Source organism: Siphateles boraxobius, unplaced genomic scaffold, assembly GCF_051911475.1.
Source record: "Siphateles boraxobius isolate OS27281-9 unplaced genomic scaffold, OSU_SipBor_1 25, whole genome shotgun sequence".
Lineage (NCBI taxonomy): Eukaryota > Metazoa > Chordata > Actinopteri > Cypriniformes > Leuciscidae > Siphateles > Siphateles boraxobius.
In genome coordinates this window covers 14,836,012-14,858,209 of record NW_027508866.1, presented here as the reverse complement: position 1 = coordinate 14,858,209, position 22,198 = coordinate 14,836,012, and the positions used below count along the sequence as shown (strand labels likewise).

General features: G+C 36.0%; 2 protein-coding genes across 2 annotated transcripts in view; one reads left to right on the top strand and one right to left on the bottom strand.

Annotated features, from left to right (window-relative positions):
* Positions 1-810: 810 nt before the first annotated feature.
* hrh2b (histamine receptor H2b) lies at positions 811-21,877 on the top strand. Its single transcript, XM_077242898.1, has 3 exons — positions 811-1,077; positions 17,796-18,600; positions 19,536-21,877. The coding sequence occupies exons 2-3, from the start codon at positions 17,980-17,982 to the stop codon at positions 19,875-19,877; spliced, it is 963 nt and encodes a 320-aa protein (XP_077099013.1). The 5' UTR covers positions 811-1,077; positions 17,796-17,979; the 3' UTR covers positions 19,878-21,877.
* The window catches only part of LOC143750044 (protein mono-ADP-ribosyltransferase PARP14-like), a 16,959-nt gene continuing 16,196 nt past the window's right edge, over positions 21,436-22,198 (bottom strand). Inside the window, exon 17 of the mRNA XM_077242838.1 lies at positions 21,436-22,161. Within this exon, the coding sequence (XP_077098953.1) occupies positions 21,881-22,161 (281 nt within the window). The 3' untranslated portion in view covers positions 21,436-21,880. The remainder of the gene's footprint in view (positions 22,162-22,198) is intronic.

Below are 22,198 nucleotides of genomic sequence, written 5' to 3'. Positions count from 1 at the left end.
AACAAAAATAAAACAGATCATAAGTACGAAAACAATCGTAACAGACACTGAAAAAGATCAGGGATTCAGGAAATTACATGATGATATCATCATCAGCAATAAACAGCCAACATCACCTGATCTCATGGCTTTTTTTAGCTACAACCATTGTGCTTTGTAAACACACAATTATAGCAGCCAGAGAAAATCTGAGAAAATCTCTTTATATTAAAGAGTTAAGGGTCAAGAGCACAACATAAGCAAACGCTCACCACCATCATGGTGACTTTAAAATACAAATATTGATTTAATTCAAAAGGAAATTAAAAAAAGTAAATCTGGTTAGTTTTGAGTGAAGCTGGTTATAAGTCTACGGCCATGCATTTCACCTTTTTGTTTGGTTTATTCCAACCAAAATTCAACGACTGCCCAACGTTGGAGCCTGACGTAAAACAAACATTGGATTTAGACGTCAACCCGACTTTCAACCCATTTTCAACCAAAATCCAACGTCTGGCCGACGTTGTAGTCTATATCCTGTGCCTGCTGGGATGTGACACTGAAGACTGGAGTAATGATGCTGAAAATTCAGCTTTGACATCACAGGGATGCATTACATTTTCATACATTAAAATAGAAAACTCACAATATTATTGTTATTGATATTGTGTTGATATCAAAAAATTTTTGATCATATTCAGTGAAATCGACACTATTATCCGACAGAACAACATAAATATAGTGGTTTTAGAAAAAAACCCGAGCTTCTAACTCCACCTGTAGGGTGCTATTTGTTTTGCAAAAATCCACCACTCCGCGCACGTTACAATCACATGCACATGCCTGAAGTTCGCGCAATAAGGAAGAGTGATGGCGGAAAAGATTCCAATTCCTTGGTTAACCTCAAGAGCTAGGAGCTCAAAAACAACACAGGAAAAGAGAACACCTGCTGAAAAGAAAGAAGTAAAGAAAGAAAGCGACCGTGCCCCGTAAATAAACCAGGATCAACATCGGATCTGCATTTGAAAGGTGGAGAGATTTACGTGATTTAATTGGGTTCAAGCTGGATGCAGAGCTCGCAACATTTCTTCTCGACAGGTAATTGTTCTTTATCAACCAGTTACTATATTTCTTAGTGTTATGTTAGTAATCTAAGTATGTTTGCCCAAATGTATTGGTATGGACAGAGGTGGAAAGAGTAATAAAATATTCTACTCAAGTAAAAGTACTACTACTTCAATGAAATTTTACTTAAGTACAAGTAAAAGTACCGGTCTAAAAATGTACTCAAGTAAAAGTAAAAAGTAGCTCATTTAAAATGTACTCAGAGTAAAAGTTACTGAGTTACTTTTTTAACAGCGGGGTGGGGTGGGGGGTCTCTCCCGTGTAGGGTTGTAATGGTATAAGATTTTCACAGTATGGTAACGTCTCAGAAAATATCACGGTTTACAGTATTAATCAATTGTTAAATAAATAAACTGTATTATTAAATTATGGGTATTATTATTATTATCATCAGTTAAAATGACAGTTAAATTAATGAAAACAGGATTTTTTTTGGTTGAACAAATGCTTTTATTATAACAAACTTGAAATAATTTGTTTGTTTATTAAAATTTCAATAAAACATGTCTAATCAATTAAATTTGATAATTAATAATGAATTAGATTAACAACTTATTTTTAACATTAATAATTTATTAAAATGTTTAAGAATAATATTGTCCTATGAAATGTATTTTATTCAGAAAATTAATGTTTCTTTTTATTAGGGGTGTAACGATATTCGAACCAAACCGAAGAACCGCGATACAGAACCCACGATTCGAATGGCGATACTCTCATGGCGTACCGAACACGCCCCGCGCTGCAAGCTACCCCGGCCCCGCCCAGCCCGGCTAATTGATTGGACCTGGAATCAGTGTTGCCAAGTCCGCTTATTATAAGCGACTTTGGGCTTGTTTTTCTGTAAAGTCGCTTACAAATATTGGTAGTCGCGGGTCGCGTTTTTTTTTGGGCTTGTTTCTAAAGTGTAGTTGCTTATTTGGGCTTGTTCTCAGCTCGTTGTCAAGCAGATATTTTCTAAATGTTATTTAAACGTAGGAGTTTGTCTTGCCTGTTCCCTCTGTCTCTCCCCTTTCCCTATACACAGAGTTTTTTCCCCACCCACATCCTGCTTCTAATTGGCTCTGACCCAGATGGCAATAAGTACTAGCCAATCAGAGGCAGAGCAGGGCAATCGGTTTTTTTTCTGGTTAGGAAAACGTAAGTGAGTGACGTTTAAATGAAAATACGTGCGAGTCGCGACTGATGGTGACTGGACTGTAGGAGAGTTTTTATATATAAATTATATTTTAGATATTATAGATATAGATATTATAGTTTAATATTGTTTAACCCTTTAACTGTCACTCCCCCTTTTATCGCATAGACATGAAAATCACTATTCAAACTTAAATGGTTGTAATTCAAGAATGCTTTCGAATATAGACCTATGGTTGGTCTTGTTTTAAAGAAGACATTTGCCAGATTAATGTTGAAATGAAATATTATGAAGTTATGAAAGTGAAACAGAAAAAAAGTTATACAAGTTTGAGTTTATGAAAATGAACAATGTAAAAATATCATTATTTATATTTTATATAAAATATATATATTACAAAATATATTTTACTCTAAAACTGCCAGAAAATGTAAGCCACAAATCTGAAGAAGTTGTGTTCCAAATTTTGGGTTGAGATCTCAAAAAATGAGCTTTCAGTAAGATTTTATTTGGCCGCAGTACCAACATTTTTCACTAGATGGACAGCTTCATTACAGAAGAAAAATAAACTACCGTGTGCACAGTTTTACAAAACTAGGCACAGTTTACCAATCTGTCCACATGGATGTAAATTGACAATCTGTACCCACAGTTTAAAACTATCTGTCACCACGGATTGTAACAGTAGCGGTAGCGCGGAGTAAACGCGAGTAAACGCGATCATCTCTTCCTCAGTTACAGAATAAACATGAATGGACACCTGAAGATATGTTGAAAAATACAGTATACTTACTGAAAGGCATCATAACTCGTGTAATCGCTCAATCAGTGTTTCATCAGCGCAAAGACGTCAATAAAACTGCATAGCTTGTCACTAGCATTATATTTACCTCAGCAGGCTAGTGATTAAGTGTCCACAACTTGTTGGTTCCTAGAGAAATGAACTCTTGCACTAAATAAATGCACAATATTATCCTATATATTATATTTTACTTAACCTGTTAATTATATCTTGATTATTTAAAGTATGTTTAAAATATCTTTAATGAAAATGACAGCAACTGTGTAAATTATTATATTTCAATAACAAATTAGAGTAAAGTTAATGCAAAAACTGACAAACACACAATTTTCTCATTAAACCACTGTTTAATTTTTTTTTTTAGCTTTCTAAACCGAACCGAACCGAGACATCAAAACCGTGGGAAAACCGAACCGTCAGTTTTGTGTATCGTTACACCCCTACTTTTTATGATTTAATCCAAATATATTATCAAAAACGGTGGTAGGCTAATCAAATGTAAATTTAAACTTGTGTCCTTTTATTTTTTGGGGAAGCGCTGCAAAAAAAAGATTTACTAAATTAAACCATGGACAAAAAAAAATATTCCTATAAATAATGTTCAAATAAAATGTATTATTATTGTTATTATTATTATTATTTTGAGAAGTAGGCTAGGTTCTACTGTATGCCTACAATAGTAATATATTTCTGTCATAATTTCTCCTAGTAAAACCGAACTTTTATTTTGACGGTTTGTGAAGACCTGTAATAGTGTATTTGACAATGGATTTTCTCAAATAAAATTATGAAAATGCTTATTAGGCGTTCTCTCAGAGCAGCTCTGGAAATGTTCATGTATTCATATCCTCAAATTGTTTGTGAGACGCTGAAAACACCATGAACGTCACGAGTAGCTACTTGAGTATGTAGTAGACAAACGCAGCTCAGCAGAACAAATAGGGTTAACTTATATATTTACTTGCAGTATTTTAGTGCTTAGCTTAATTATCCACAGACCATGTCGCGATTGGGTTTATTGCACAGTTCTACTTTCCATGTATTCATCCATCCATTATTTTGTATGTTTTACGTGACATCTGCATTAAGTGAATTCCATTTTCATGACTGGATTCCGGGATTCCCTTTGCATCACGTAAATCGGGACATACCTTTATCTGCAGGAGGGATGGTGTCCTATATCCTCTTTTTGCAGCCACTTTGCGTCCACATTTTTTGCAAATTGGATATCTATCCTCGAGGACAACCACGCTTTTTTTCTACTTTTCATACTGGCCATAATTCGCTTGGCGCTTAGCTTTCAGCTTCAGCTGGGCGTCACCTTTTTTGCGCGTTTGTTCGGGTTTGTTCTTCCGCCCTTCAATCAATTCAATAGTTTCCGGAGTGTGTGATCCCCCCCCTTGTATTATTATTTTTTACTCAGTAACGGATATGATTTCAAATGTAGCGAAGTACAATACTTCAAAGAAAACGTACTTAAGTAAAAGTAAAAGTACAGATTTTAAAAACTACTTTAAAAAGTAGAAGTACACAAAAAAACTACTCAATTACGTAACGCGAGTAAATGTAATTCGTTACTTTCCACCTCTGGGTATGGATAGCTAAGGTTAGCACTTGTTGGGCAGGTTCGTTAGCTTTGTTTGCACTGAAATTTGTGTGAATGTAACGTTCGGTGGATAAACATGTCCAGATGAAGGGATAAAGTTCGGCTTTTTGGAAGAATCAATGCTACTCTATCTTTCTTACGAGAGTAAGAACAGTAGTAAAGCTACTGTTTTTGTATGTGCTATCTGACTGGCTCCAAATCCTCCATGGTGTTGATGGATGCTGATGAGATGGGCGCGTTCACAGAAAATCTGTTGCACATGCACTGACGAGCACGAACTCGGTGGGAGGGGAATCGTTGATAGTGGGGGAGGGACATGAGAGTTGTAAACATTAAAATTTTTGCCTAAGTCCACTCAATCTGCCAGACTTGCCGACTGCAGCTTTAATGTGTATTTATTAGATACTGAATATAAAATATACTTGAAATATGTTTAGCCTTACGAAAAAGAAGTTTATTCAAGTGTTCTATTAGTATACTTATTTTAAACTAAAAATAAGAAAGTATACTTAAACATTAAACAGCATATAAATCAAAACTGCTCAATATTAGCAAACAAAATGTTGAACCCATGAAGAGAAAAAGACTGTGAAGCTTTGGGGGTGTAGGACTCGACCTACTCCATCTGTGTTTTGATCATCGTTCTAAATCTGATCAAGGCGTATTTGACAAAAATGTGATTTTCTCAACTTTTTTGTATAAAATGTTGCCTTTCTTTATTAAACTTACCAACATTCAAGTGTTTATAAAAAAAGGATGCATGAAGCTAAGAAAATGTCTTTAACACAAAAGGTATTTTTCAAGTATAAAAAATAATATCTACATTTTGAACATAGTAGTATACTGCAAGTGCAAAAATAATGTATAAATAGTAAACTATAAGTATAATGTTATGTTCACTTAAAGAAAACTTACAAGTATACTTGCAGTATAAACTAATAAACTAGTAGTTTACTGAGAGTACACTTCAGTGTTTACTTTCAAACTAAAAATGTACTACTTGTATTAAAATAGTAAACACAAGTATATTTATAAGTTCACTTGTAGTACAGATGCATTACAAATGAGAAACCTAGTTGTATACTTAAAGTTTACTACTGTTACACTTATAGTACATTTAAACGTAAACTTTTATATACTAAAAGTGCGCCAATTTAGTCCCAAGCAGTATTGAAATAGTACACTTACAAGTTTACTTCAAATACACATTGATATTAGTATAGTTACTACATAAAGTATACTTAAAATTATACTTGAACATTACATAAGTATACTTCATAAAATTGACTTGAAGTATACTTCTTTTTCGTGGGTAGTAATTTTTTACATGCACTTTTTACAGTACATTACTATTTCATTACTATTTCATTTTCTAATTGTAATTGTACAATAATTGTAATTGTACAATGTCTAATTGTACATTTTCTCAATTGTAATTATTTTATTCTATTGGAAGCTAGAAGCTCTTTATCCAAGTGTTTTACTGTACAGAATATTTTTTTTAAAAGTTAGGTTTTACAAAACAAAAGGTGCAATGTGTTATTTTAGCATTTTTAGCAGTACCAAACTGAATTGGAAAAAAGGAGGTTTCGCATTCTCTTTCCCCATTTTGCAGACATTGTTTGGACAGCATTGGTTGAGCAATGTTGCTGTGTCAGCCTGCACAAATAAATGAGCAATGCAGAAAGACCCACAGAACCATGTTTACACTTTTTGAGGAAATCAACTTTCAAACGGCTTACGTAAATTTGTCTCAGCGCATTTAGCGAGGAATGGGAGAAACTATTTTAACTCCTAAAAAATGACACACATCACCTCAGAGGAACAATTTCTTTGACAGAAGCTTTGCTTGCAAAGTGAAACTTTGGTTCTCTTTAACAAGGCATCAGATACAGAAGAATTTGTCTCAATAACAGCTTTAAAGGTAAACAACCACCAAACGAGTTTTCAGATACTGAAAGAAGAAATTCTCTCTTCTCTCACCTTTATTAAAAGCCTTTAATTTATTTACTTGGAATATTCCATCATGATGGAACAACAAACAAAAAGCCAGGAGAGACTTGATATTGAGTCGATGACCTTGTTTCAGTGTTTGCTCTCTGTCTTAATATCATCTCGATTCAGCTGTTCATCTTTGCAGACCATTCTTTGAGCAGTACAAGGGGTCGTGGAGTTGACTCTGGACAGGAAGATCAGAGAACAGACGTGACTGTAGACCCTTGACATCGAGCTTAGTGCTGAGACGTCATTGGTCTTTTTTGGGCTGGTTAATGACAAGCAAAGAGTAGAGGCTCCTTCTGGCCTGTTCGCGGGCACACACATGCTCAGATGAGAATGATATACATAGACAGGATCTAAGCACCAGAAGATATTTTGAATCCCTGTTAATTGGCCCAGAAGAGGCATGGAGCGAAAATAATCCTGCTGACAGGAAACGTCCTTCAAACAATCACAAAAACCCTATGAACAGATGCCGAAATTCGAATCATTAGACACAAACACAGTAATTTGTAGAGTGCCATAGATATTCAGATGCTGTAAAAAGTTTTTTTTCGCTTTTTCATAGTTTTGTCAGGTATCTCTCTGTGAATTTATTGAAGGTCTTCTGCAACTTGATGAAAGTTGATGTGTTTTCTATAAATCTATAAATACAAGTCAGCCTGATGGCCCAGTAACAAAAAGACATAAAAAATGATTGCACTATTTTATAAATCTAAAATGTTTTCCATGTTCCACTGCCGTCTCATGCACAGTTGCAAGCTTGCAAAGTATACTCAACTGTGGATGTGCAAGGGGTGGTTGAGACAATTGCATTTCTATACTCTACAAGACGTCAGAGGGCAGCACTGAGTCGTGCCATTTACAGGATATCAGAAGGATAGAAGAAGAAAAGTAGGCGATCCGCCATTGCATGCAAAGTTTAGAAGAACTAAAATCAAAACGATAGAGAATGATATGCTGCTTTGTTTAATGTTCTTGGAACAGTGTGTTGTTTTTCATCGCTCTTGCCGCACTCTTCTTCGACTACTTCACAATACATCACAACTGCTTATTTCCATCTAGTGGACTCTTTTGTCTCAACATTCACTTTGCACATGCACTGTTGTACAGGCACCGTCCACTCGGACACAAAAATTGGGCTGAAGTTACGTCATGCGGATGCATCATGTGCTGACCATCACAGAACCAAGTGTGCGGCACAAGTCCTGAAAAGTGAAGCCAAAACTTTTCGATCGCCCCCAGGTGGCTGTTCCCAGTAAAGGTCATAAACCCTGCCCTCTCTCCATGTAATTTAATGGGGTGTGAGACAAATTAAACAATCAAATTACACTTCAAAATATTTTTTTCCAAAGTTGGTTTCTGTCATTTCATGTAGTTTTTATCACGCTGATGTGTTCTAGTGTTCGTTTTTTTAAATAAGTTTGGCTTTAGTTAGTTATTTGATACTATAAAAACGGGAGTGTGATGTCATGATTGACAGCTGAGATTGACAGCTTCTCTGAGTGAAGTAGTCACTGAAGCACCAACTGACTTTTTTCTGGATTTTCGGCAGGAGATTGGAGCTTTAACTTTAATTTCTACATTTCCATAACTGTTTCTGTCACACTGACAATGAGTTGTTCTGCAGTAATTTGTACTTACCGATTCTGCGGGAGTGTGGGCGGGGCCTATCGCGGCTCCACTTCATGCTCCCTACTGTGCAAACTCGGGTCCCAAATCAGCGCATGATGTCAGTGCCATATTGGGACATTGGCGGCTTCACTTTTCTACAGTGCATCTTTTTTTACAGTCTATGCGCAGAACATGGAAAATGAAGTATACCCAGGCCTAAAGGTCTAAATTTCGGCCATCCATCTTCTGCGGCGGTCAGCGCAGATGCAATGCAGATCATGAATTTTGTCATCAGGTGTGTCCGCACACACCGTCCATGTCCAGCCCAATTTTTTTGTACATTTTTTGGCTGTGCACATACACTGCGTGCGTGAGGGGAATGTTACGCAAAAGAACTTCTGTTGTTCGTGCACCGTCTGCTCGGACGCATTCACATGCACCGAACTTGTCTTTCCACACTCACAGCCAAAGGAGTACAGGCTACTTTGAATGGCTCGTGCACACAACTGAGGACCGGAACGAGGAATATGAAGTATACCCAAGCCTTCCAAGTTCTGGGAAGACCATGGCACTCTTTTTAATTAAAAATCCTTTATTATTTCATGGTGACACACAAAACAAAAACTCCTATGCGTTTCGGCACATGCCTTCCTCAGGGAGAGTAGCACACACAAACCAAGGTGAGACTAAAAACATTTATTTAGTAAGTCACATGATTAGTAAACTACTGACGTGATCAACCATCAAAATATTGAACATTCACTGATATATCTAGTTTCCATATACTCAATATTACACAACCACAAAAACAAAACAAAAAAAGTATAAAAATGGACTAAAGTCTAGGTCTACATTTAATTTTGGCATTTAATTGCCTTAAATTTCTAAATTCCAAAAAATCTCTATTTGGTTTAATTTTTGTTCTCTATATAAATACAGAAATACACTAGATTTGTTCTCTGTATAAATACAGAAAAACATTAGATGCTCAATATGTATATATACAAAAACTTAAATACTATATATTAAACATTATATATAAAATAGTATAGCATAATATTTTTGTTTTTTTAATTTTTTAATTAAGTTTTATATACAAACAAAACTTAAATATCATATACATTATAAAATAATATATGATAATATTAAAACTTATCGTAATTTGGTTACATTAGGAGCTAACAATAATTATAGTTAATATAGTTTTAATTTCTGTATATGTTATTTAAAGTTGCATAAATCAATATTAATCAATGTATTATGAACGAACATGATTTATAATTCGACAATATATTTATATACATTTTATATATAAATCAATGCTAACCTAGATTTTTAAAAATGCGTGTCATAAACACATGATACAGCATTACAGCTGCCCTTTAGGTTTCACACAGTCATTTAAGGCTGGAAAATTATCAGTGCATCCGAGTCTTTAATAACAGACCACATATTGTATGTTCTTATCAGTCCACACTGCATGCTCCATAATTACACAGATAAAACTGACAAATTATTAGGCTCCATTAGGCTGTCAATCATTAAGGGTCATGTCAAACACCTTATCAACTAATAATTAATAAATTAGAAGAATCTTTCTTGGAATCCTTATCACTTTGATTAAAAACACCCTATGTGCGTAAGCAGCGAGTAAGTGTAAACAGTGTAAATGCAACATGCAAGTCTGAATTGTGCTTTCACACCACCAGTGCTTCTGCTGCATAAAAGAGCTGCGGCTCTAGAAAATAAAGTGATTGGCATGTATGATCCTATCACTGGATGTGGAACTTGCATCAAGACTGGCAGGGGTCTTTTTTGTGAGTAGCAGCTATCTGCATTAATCTTTCTAATTACTTCATAAAATCCTATATTGCAATAGATCATGCTACTAAAAAGGCTTACAGAGTTTGAGTATGAATGCTACAACCTGTTGACATGCAATCGTGTAATGGTCTTGATGAGGACTATATCAAAAATTCAAAAGCATTTTAGCCTGCATGGTCGCTTTGCAGTTGCAATAATAACAAAATATCTATTTCAACATGGCTCTTTCGTTGTTTCTGGATTTTGTGGCTCATGATTCCTATGAGTTCACATGTCACAAACTTCAGCTTCTCTGTTACGCATCAGATGCACACAAACGGCAGCGATGATCACTTTATTAACCCTCCTGATAAATATTTCCATTAAATATGTTTGAAGATCATGTTTGTCCCAAAGTCTAATATCTGTCCAAAACGGTAGCATGTTGTACCGTGAGAAAAAGAGAACTAAGTGAGCATGTACAGTGATAAGATAACAATGTTTATTTCATAGCAGATTATAAATACTAAGACTGACAGAGGGAGTGGTCGGCACAAGGAGGTGTTAAACTATACGGAATAAGAGCACAGAAGCACTGAAAGACACACAAACGGCATTATCTCGCTGTTACAGTGATGTGAACACCAGCTCATGCAGGATCCTTCTTCCACTCCGTAACCGTGATACACCTGAATGTGAGTTACATCCTTTCACTGCCTTTTTGAGTTTGGAGTGAAACTAGTTTCATACCTTCCATGCAGTTTTATATGCTAAACTGCAGAACATGGATATCTAATTTAAGGTTTCATTTATTGAGAAGAGAAGGCCATTTTTGGTTTACGTTTTAAGAATTGTAGAATTTTTTTTTTTTCCTGTGATGGTAAATCTGAATTTTCAGCATCAATACTCCAGTCTTCAGTGTTATCCTTCAGAAATCATTCTAATATAACATTCTAATAGCTGATATGCTGCTAAAAAACATTTCATTTTATCATCAATGTTGAAAACAGTTGCTGTGCTGCTTAACATTTTAATGGAAACCCTGATACATTCTTTTTTATTATTATTTGATATAGAGCATTCTAAAGAACAACATCTATTTTAAATATAAACCTCTTGCAATATACAAGTGTTTAATGTCACTTTTGTTGAATTTAATGCACCCTTGCTGAGTAAACATTTCAAAACAAAATCTTACTGAACCAAAACTTAAACCTTGATTGAGTTTAAAGATTTGCCTTTGTGTAAAGCATTCTAAATCACATAAGCAACCCCATAAGTAGTTATGTTTAAAATAAGCAAGTGATAAAATATAGATGCTATTGTTTGTCCTATATTTTGGCAAACCTGCAGACTGACGCCTGGTTATTTATTAGATTTATTAGATTTCAAGCAATGAAACTAAACATTGACTAAGGTAGCCAGATGGTATTTTGAAAGAATTATTGCTTTTCATCATTGTTTAAAGATGGATGAGTTAGCACCATCTTCTGTTCAGGGTACACTTCAGCGTACTGTTTGTTTGACGTGAGACCACACACATAGAAACTGTCCATTGTTATCATGGCTATAATTCTTGATCACGCTTCAGCCAATGAGTTTTCTGTTTGTTTATATTTTTATAGATTTGTATAAGATATTTGTTTAGTAGGCCGTTTCTTCGTTATTTTGGTCTAGATTGACAGCCAAGGGAGTTCAGGCTCTCTACTGCTATTACCACTCCAACTGTTTGATTCACTGTTAATTGAAGGGACAGTATTGTCATCAACCTCATACTTGCACACTTAAACTATTCATTTATTTCAGCATGATTCACTGAGTGAATATCTAGTGCATGAACACACATTTCTGTGCATGTGAAAGGGTCAGAGCATGTAATATATCCATCTGAGTTAAAGTTCATGCTGTTTTAAAAAAAAAACGTCTTTTAATAGGTCTAATAGAACACTGGTCAAATGTTGAATAACTTGGTGAGCTTGGAATTTTGTCATGGAAACAAGCTCATGTTTCTACACTGCAGAGAATGCTGAATGAAAGTGCTTTAATTGTGTCGTTGCTATTGGCCATCTCTCACCTGCATTTATGTTTGAGCATTCCTTGCAATCTAACATTTGTTTGACCTCTGCCATAAAAGTGCAAAATGAAAATGCTTGGTCTTGTGTAAATATGTTTCTGTGGTAACAAACGAATGGTTAAAAGGAGAGAGATATTACAGTCTTAACTACAGGAAGATGCCAAATCAAATATACACACAAGAAACTGCACAATGCAAATGAACATTGTCTTTAGTCACACTTTTATTCAATTTGTTTACCGTTAAATTTGTCTACCTTTGACTGAAAGAGATTCATCTATTACAATTTTTCCTTCCCCTACAACCAAATTTTACATTTGCCATTTTATGTATTTCTTACTTTCTTTTCAACCACTTTATGTTGTTACATTTCCCTTTAAAAGATGTTGTGATATTTATGACACTATACTTGATGGAAATGAAAATATCAAGTGTTTTTGATCAGATGCTTCTAACAGAGGTTTCTCATACAGTTTTTATCAGTATTTCGTCATGTTTACACTCAAGGGCTTTTCACACTGAACTTAACTCTGTGTTATCGTCACTCTGAACATCGCTTTTAACCCCGGGTAAAGGAACATCTCACACATGTAATTTAGAAAAGCAGGGGTTATGAAACCGAGCAGGGTTAGCAACACTTTCGTGCTACTTTTAACTGCTTTTTTTTTCAACTCTTAAAGGAAGTAGTTACCTTAAAAATGAACGTTCTGTCATCATTTACTTACTAAATTGTTTCAAACCTGTATTCATTTCTTTCTTGAACTCAAAGGAAGATATTTTGAAGAATGACGGTAACCAGACAGTTGATGGACCCCATTTACTTCCATAATAGGGGGGGGATACTATGGAAGTTGATGGGGTCCATCAACTGTTTTGTAACAGACCAATAAATCTTATTTTGTGTTCAGCAGAAGAAATAAATTCATACAGGTTTGAAACAACTTAAGGGTGAGTAAATGATGAAAGAATTTTCATTTCGAAGTGAACAATTCCTTTAAAAAATGTAGCTGTCCACTCCATCACATACTATACACTAACTTTCAGTAATCAAAGGCTAATAAAGGCCATAATCCAATATTTATTCCATGTAGTATGTTTTCACATAAATCCAAAGTTTACAAATTTAGTAGTCAAAAATGTCCCCCAATTAAAGCTCATTCATAATCAAAGAACATGCATGTTTATAAACCTTTATGACCTATACATAATATTGAATGTGTTGTGTATCAAAAAAGATCATCCATTTGTTTTAATTAAAAGGTAAACACTTAGTGGTTCGGTTCCAGGATTGGTTCACAAATGGTAGTTGCGTAGACTTGTCAATGGAGGAACAGAAATCTCTCAGATTTCATTAAAAAAAATGTATTTGTGTTCTGAAGATGCACAGAAGTCTTATGGGTTTGGAACAAGATGAGGGTGTGTAAATTATGACTTTTGGGGTGAATTAACCCTTTAAAGAAATGCTGAAACTATGTTTCAGGGGTGTCCAAACTCTGTCCTGGAAGGCCACTGTCCTGTAGAGTTTAGCTCTAACTTACCTCAACACACCTGTCTGAAAGGTTCTAGTATGCCTAGTAAGACTTTAATTAGCTGGTTCAGGTGTGTTTAATTGGGTTGGAGCTCAACTCTGCAGGACAGTTGGCCTCCTGGAGCAGGATTGGACACCCCTGCTATAGTTAGCCAAACATGCTGAGATACAAGCAGAATGAACTGAAATTGTCAGGTGCACTGGCAGTTACGCATGTCTCTTGAATATTCACGTATGCTTCTGCTTCGAAAACGAAAATCTCATAACACTGTGTGCTTGTGATTAATAACTCTTGCTACTTTGCAAGGCTGTAACCAATTTATTAGTAGTTTAAATCTGCAAAATTTAATTTTGCACTAGCAGCAAATCAGAACTGCAAAGGCTTGAGGGAAAATCAAGCTATGAATGTCTTATTTATAGATGTAGCTGCACATTAGGCTGGGTTAAAAAAAAGATTCTGAATTTTGGTGGGTCAAATCTTATTGCTGGTCCCTCAATGTCTAGTTGTTATGTCTAACCCTGTTATTTTGGCTAAATTTGATTTCCAGTTACCTTTATAAAAAAATGATTCATTATCAGAGAATGATCTAATCGGAGCAGATCATGTTTAGTTTCAACTGTGTAGGGACAAATGACACTCTGTTGTCCTTTTTTTGCAAGTGAAGAAAGTCTGGCCATCAAATATAGTATGGTGGCAAACAATTTCATTTATTTTAAGAGGGTGTATAAAATAACCCAAATTGACAAGCATCCCAGAGTGTTTATATGGATGTCAAAGGAATAAATGAGATTAGTTATGGTCTCTCGATTGTATATTTCTCATGCAAACATGTCTGGTGCTGTAAAATCCAGATGGATATGACATTGTGATTGTGTGCTTTCTTTTACCTTTACAAGTATCTGTTTAACCCTTTGTCATCTCCTACTGTGATTTTATCACAACAGTGTTCATCGTCACCAACTAATGTTGAATGCAAAATAAAGGAAAAATCAATCAATATCCAAGCACACTACCACTGTGATTTAAATCAAAAATTTATATTAAAAACAAACAAGAGAAAAAGAGATAAGCTACAATTGAGAGAGATATCTGATTCTCTAAGATCTTGTATAACTCAAGCCTTTTTGTCCTTGCAGTAAACAGGGGCCGAAGTTTTGCATTCAATTTGCATTCAATTTAGATTCAGATTTGCATTAATTTTTTTTGGGTGACCTTCCAAAAGACATAATACCACACCATATCAGACAAGCGCATTCATTAACATTTCTTTGTGCCACCACATACGTTTCAAAATATGAATGGCAGAGAATAAGCCAACCCAGGCTCACTGCAAAAACATGCATTTGGTGACATTTCCGCAAAATGACAAAATGTTGCTCCCTGCACTTTTAGTGACAATATAAAAGTGAAATTTCCAGTGAGTGACAGTAAAATCATGTTCAGTTTTATTCTAAATAGATTAATCTTTTATTATACACCGTTTTATTATGTCAGTTGTTGTACGTAACACGGCAAGTCTGAAATGAAATATCTGTCTGGTGTTAAAAGGTTAATGCTATATTGCATTTGAAACAAGTAACATACCACCTACACTACACCATACCTAACTAATGTTATCAAAAGAAAAAGTGAAAAAAAAAGCATTTTTTTTGAAAGAACCATGTAATTATAGTCTTTTGTCTCTTTTACTGTGACTTGTACTAGGCTGCACCAGGTGAGCTTCCAAGCAAGTTTACAGAAAAGCCACATATATGGAGCTGATTATGTGATGCAAATGTCAAAATGTATTACTTATTAAATGCATACATTATGCATCATGCATTGTGCTAAAAAGTGTTTTGAGGTCATATTGGACAGGATACAGCATGAAAATAAGTCTTAATCGATAATATGCCCCGGTAATCAAAATATTTGTGAAAGGGAGTAAATGTTGTTGATGTTGAAAGTTGCCACTAGTGGTAATTTGAGCTGGAAACTGCAGTGACCTGAATATTTACATGTTTGGAGTTTTTCAAAACAAAAAGGCAGTGATGGGAGAAAAAACGCTTTCCGAAAATTGAAATTCGAGCAAAAGTGCTCAAAACGCCTGATGACCGTCAAAAAAGACCTCATAGCATGCATAAAAACAACTTTTAAAACCAATAGCAAATGTTTTAAAGTCGAATCTATTAAATGCACTGAACAAATCATCTAATACCATTAAATATGAAATGGTCAGTATAATATGTATAAATTCGTTTCGTTTGTTTTATAGAGAGCTTGGTAAATCAGGCCAAGAGACTTTTAACAACCACTCTTCCTTTTTAATGTTTAATTAAAATGTCTACAAATTTATAAAACCAAGATTGCTGATTGCACATACCTAAGATGTGTTCGATATGAACTAGGCATCCACTGAGATCTGCAGTTGCAGTCGGGGACGAGTTGAAAATTGAAACTTGAAGTTGGACTCTTTCTGCTTCCTGTGATGCTCGTGAGATGTTTGCATACTTTATTATTCATGATGTGGATTAGATGCAATATTTGTCAAATACACAGACCTTTCCATGAAGGAACAGGAACACTTTTCATCCAATACTTTATGTACTGCTTAATACAGAGCCAATCTTTACTAGAGGTAAAGTTCAACATAAGCCTATATTATTTAAATACCAATAAAGTGGGTCTATTTGTTATTCGTGTTCTTTTGATAAGCATGACACAACATTAAGGTTACATGAAAAGTTAATTTGTGAGCATCAGCTGAGCTGAATGTGTTAGAATAAACCACGAAACACATGTGTTCATTGTCTTCTGTGAATCCAGCCAATCGTGAAACAGCTGTGCCCATGTGCTACCGATTTGGGACAACTGCAGCGTCTGACCCAGGTGGCTGGAATCATCTTGCTCTTGCATTACTTTGATAGCACATGACCAAAGTCAGACAAACTTTCTAACCAAAATGCATTGTGTTTGTTAGGTGCTGATCAGTCTGTCAAACTCTCCTAATGCTACAACAAATATTAAGTCTTACCCCATACCCTAACCTGGAATCACATGCTAATGACTTGAAACAAATGATTTTCAGAATTTTCAAAGCTTCACAAAGCATTTTTAAAATACCCATCAGGTAGAGACATGTTTTTCCAATAAGCTTATAATAACCTGATGAATGTCTCCTTTCACATAGAGGGCTTAGATTAAGCTATGATTAGGCTTTAGTTCAATTAGGATATTTAAGTAGCTTTTATAAACATGCCTATGAAAAAACATTACTGGTTGCATCTTGAGACAAAACAATGGCACTGAAATGTTTTGAGATATGTCAGCGCAAGTTGCTTTTAGCTCAAACATGTATTTTAGTCTGTGACTAAACTTAAAGGGATAGTTCACCCAAAAATGAAAATTCTGTCAGTATTTACTCACACTAATGTTGTTCCAACCCCGTAAGACTTGCGTTCATCTTCTGAACACAAATTAAGATATTTTTGATGAAACCTTCCCAGTTCTTGCGCATGCGTCCGTTCTCGTGAACTCACTCAGCACACAAAAAGTATTCTCGTCGCTTGATAACCTTAAGGTTGAGCCACTGTTGTCACTTGGACTATTTAAACGATGTCTTTACTAACTTTTCTGGGCTGGCAGATGAAATTACCTTGCAGCCTGAAGAAGTGAGCCAGCTCTCAGATTTCATCAATAATATCTTAATTTGTGTTCCTAAGATGAACGAAAGTCTTACGGGGTTGGAACAACATGAGGGTGAGTAAATACTGACAGAATTTTCATTTTTGGGTGAACTATCCATTTTAGCCTTGTCTGTGAAACCAGGGAGAAGATCTATCTATTTAGTCAAAAATAAATATTGTTTTCAAATAATGTTTCTAAACATGCTCCCACCTTGGTTGGTCAATCGGATAGCCCTTTCCCAAATTCACAACATTGGTAGGGTTTATGCAGAGCAGGTCGGGAATGTGAAACAAATGTTTTGATAGCGCCACTGAGGTATACTTTTCAAATTATCCTACAGCATTTTAAACTGGTAGGGATTATAAGTACTAACATTTGAAGTATTACACATTACTAAAGGTTCTAAATTAATTACCCCAAATGGCTGCTCTTTTCTGTAACCATGTTCTTTTTTCTTGTAGGAATGAGCCTGGGCTGATATCTGAGCAGTGGCCATAGATGTTAATGTTATGGCAGATTTATAGCACCCAATGTAAATGTTTGAGAAAAACAGATGACACGTGGAGCCCTGGCTAAACTAGTTTGGATATCAGTTTGACATACGAGGACAAAAATCTCCTAGCTTTCCTGCTTCAGCAGCTAACAATGACGTTCACTGCCCTGCGCTGGGTGGTACTGGTGGCCTTCATTGCTCTGACTATTTGTGGAAACGTACTGGTTTGTCTGGCTGTTGCCACCAGTCGGCGTCTGCACCAGATTAGAAGCTGTTTTATACTATCCCTGGCTGTGACAGACTTGCTGCTGGGTTTGCTGGTACTGCCGCTCTCTGCCATGCTGGAATTACGCAATGGGAGATGGCCTCTCGGAGGTGTTTTTTGCAACATCTACATCTCTTTGGATGTGATGCTCTGCACTGCTTCAATCCTCAATCTACTAGCCATTAGTGTTGATCGCTATCTTGCAATTTCCAGCCCGCTCTGCTATCCCAGGAGGGTCACACCTAGACGGGTGGCGATCACTCTGACTGCAATCTGGACGTGCTCTCTGGCTGTGTCCTTTGTGTCTATTAACCTAGGCTGGAACACACCTAACTTCAGAGTGCAAAACCTGGACTGGGTCATGTGGGATGAAGGAGAGGAAGGCAGGACTTGCCGCTATGAATGGAATAATAAGTATGTGCTTCTGAAAGCATTTGGAATCTTCTACCTCCCTCTGCTGGTCATGTGTGTAATGTACCATCGTATATTTTGTGTTGCACGTGAACAGGTACGTTTCTTCACTTGGGTCAATGACATGACAAGTGTGTCCCGATGTAGGCCTATTTATTTATGTCAAACTACACCTCTTATATGATGGACATGTTTTTTTAATTTCTGAATTAAAATTCATTTTGTATTGTGAGGGTATAAGAATAAAGTAAAAGAAAAATGTCAGCTAACATACTTTTGGTTGGACAAAGCGGATAGCTCCATCCCAGACTCACAGAGTTAGTAGAGTTAATCCAGACAGGTCGGGAATCTGAAGAAAATGTTTTGATAGCTCTGCAGAGTACTTTTTTTTTTTTTTTTTTTTTTTTACAAATTATTCTATAATTATTCAGGGTGATACAACTGCCCTAATATCATAATGAAGAAAAAATATATATTAAAAATGTTAAATTATTGAAAAAATAACCTTATTAAGCAGTGTGGCATAATGTTCTTATGAATGAAATATTTCAACAACAAAAAGTTGCATTGCTTAATATTTAGAATAAGGTTATGTGATTCAGACAAGTATGTAGAAGCACATAAAAAAGAGAAAATGACATCATGGAGAGATCAAAATCAAGATCATAATCTTTCTTAAAATATCATATAATCTGACCTTTTTGTGTCGTAAAATAAGTGTATAGATCATGAAATTTGCATTTTAAAAAAATTGTAAGCTTTTTTTTTACACAGTCACTAATTTCAACATTGTGTTGGTATTAAATGTTTTTGTTTTTTAACACAATATGACACAAATATGACTACTAAGAGTACATTCCTAAAAATAAAAAAGGCACACCCCAACACTATTTTTTTGTGGACACTCTTATTTGTCATTGACCCACCTCATAACTATCATAACAAATATTTCCTTGCATCCATCCAGAAAAAAACTAAACACAAAACCATTTCTGTTCCCTTTCTCACTCTCTCTTCATGTCTCACTTTTAGGTGCGTCGTATACGGGCAACCACTCCATCCTCTGCTCAGGCTGCAAATGCAGTTATCACTGCGCGGGAACACAAAGCCACCGTGACCCTGGCAGCAGTGCTTGGTGCTTTTGTCATCTGCTGGTTCCCCTATTTTACCTACTTCACATACATGGGAATGTGGGCAGAGACCCATCCAAACAAATTGACTCACTCTATCGTTCTTTGGTTGGGATACCTCAACTCTGCACTGAACCCCATTCTCTACCCAGCCTTGAACCGGGATTTCCGTCGGCCATGCGCACAGCTGCTCTGCTGTAGCCGCAGCAATCAGGGGGATTTGCCTTTTGTTCACCCCTTCTAAAAGAAACGTATAGCTATTCAACAAAACATGCAGTGGAGGGCTCGTTTCACACTTTGAGAAAATAACTGCATGAATGCATATTACGTTAAGTAGGCCTATGCTAGAACCCCAAAATGAAGATAAGAATGGCCTGCAATGACTCTTGAATTATAATAATTATAATAGATTCATCAATATACAAATGCTGAGCAAGTCCTTCCAAATGCACTAATATTTAATTACATTGACATAGTTGGCAATAATATCAGAAGGAATTGGAAGTCTTGCACATCTACAGAAAAATAGATACTTCCACATGGATAAAAGGAGTGCATTGCATGGAAATATTTATGCTTGTTATCGCTCTTGTGACTGACAGCCTCTGCTTTTCTGCAACACCGAGGACATTTCATTAGTAAATTTCAACCAGTGCCGCAAAATTCCTTAAACTTCTCAACACACAGCTTTTGCTTTTGACAATGCACAGAAGAAGAAAAAAAGATTAATATTTTCTTTGCCTAAGTTGTGACTGAGTGGCCAAGACATGTGATTAGGGGGTGGGATTCACCCCACCCCTGCCCATGCCTAGATCCGGCCCCCAGTGAGTCGACTTCAGCAATTGACCCTTCGCTAAGCCCCGTCCTCCTTAGTTACTGTTGCTACGCCTGTCAAGCTTTCGCGTCTAGCACATCTATTACAGTGTGCATGTACCGGTGTCAGACATTCCCAATGAGATAATTCGTTTTTTTTTGGCGAACATGTGAAATATCTGAGAGAGCAAGACAAAAGGGACTGCAGTGTGCATTCGAGGGATATATCCACGACATAATATGCAACCGATTAGAGAATAATTTAATAAAAATTGAAGCTAAAGCCTATAGTCCCAGCGCAAGCAGCGCCTCATACGCTGACCATTCACATGGGAAACAGACAAATCGAGGAACAGCTATGTTCGTGCACAGCAGGGTAAGTGAAATGTTAAACTAAACTAATGGTTATAAATCAAACCGTTTATCCATAAATCTTGTGGAATAACACTAACACCGGGAGAGCCGCGATCGGATTGGTTTAAAGTTACTCAGTCAGGGGTAGTAGGCCGTCGATTAACAAAATGCTGAAATATATTTTAAAGTTTGTCAGTGAGCCTCCCTCTTGTCTTTAAACGTCTTATTTTGCGTTAAAACATGTGCATTATGAACAAAGAACCGTAATTATTTCCAACTTCCAAGCAATAGGTGTTTTTGTTAATCCTGTCGACATTAGTTGTGAATGTGGTCTCCGACACTGCTGGATCACGCACATCATTTCTCACCTCGGCTTTTAGATTTTTGGGAAGGAAAAAAATCCACTCCCCCGTCCAAACTTTTAGGATACCGGGGATCAGATTAGCACAATCCTTACGCACAACGCTTCAGCATGTTTCCCTCGCTCGAAAGCTTGCCAGACCTCCCGCGCCTAGTTACGGTTGCTAAGACACGATTGGCCAGTGGCGGTTTTCGGGCGTGGCTTAGCGAAGGGTCAATTAACTATAACATTATACAGAGATGTATACAGTGCTGTACTGTAAAATAAGGCTTATTTGAAATGTTTGAAATAATATTTTATTTGCAAATGGTATTTCAGTCAAAACTTTTGTTACATTTACATAACATAATTTGAAATCAGTATGGTCTCACATCCACTGTAAAAATGCTCAGCACAAACAATTTTCCTTTTTGGTTTTTATTTATTATATGTTAAATTAGCAGGATAAAAACAAATCTGTTGCGGATTAACCCGAAGATTAAAAGAGAACCATGAGATTAAACCAAAATCAAAGGTTTGGACAAAGCCTTTCTAAGGATAACATTACTGTCCTCTAATTTTTTCCCTCATTCTCATTTGCCACAGCAAAGATTATTGCATAATTTTGAGACGGATTATTTTGATTAATTTATGTACTTCCTGCTAGTAAATATTTTACACGTTATATACTGTACCACTCAGTTCAACCTAATAAAAATAGCAGCAACAACAACAAATCACTACTGGAAGGTGATTAAGTATTCTGGGTAAGCCTGTACATCATTGAAGATCACAAACATGGTTGGGTTGCTTATGTTGTCAGTCACACTGTTATACAGATCAGCACTATTGGTGCTCTTCGCAGGGGGAACAGGAATGCCTCGTTTTCCCTGAGTGAAATCACCGACAAGCACCCTGGCGAGATACATGCGTTTATCTCCGTTGACATCAGGATTTGAGTAGCCTTGGGCTGAGTAACTCGGGTCCACAGCAAAATATGATCCATTCCCATACATGGCTCCTAAAAACAGAACAAGAGCAATTGAATGTTGGTTTAA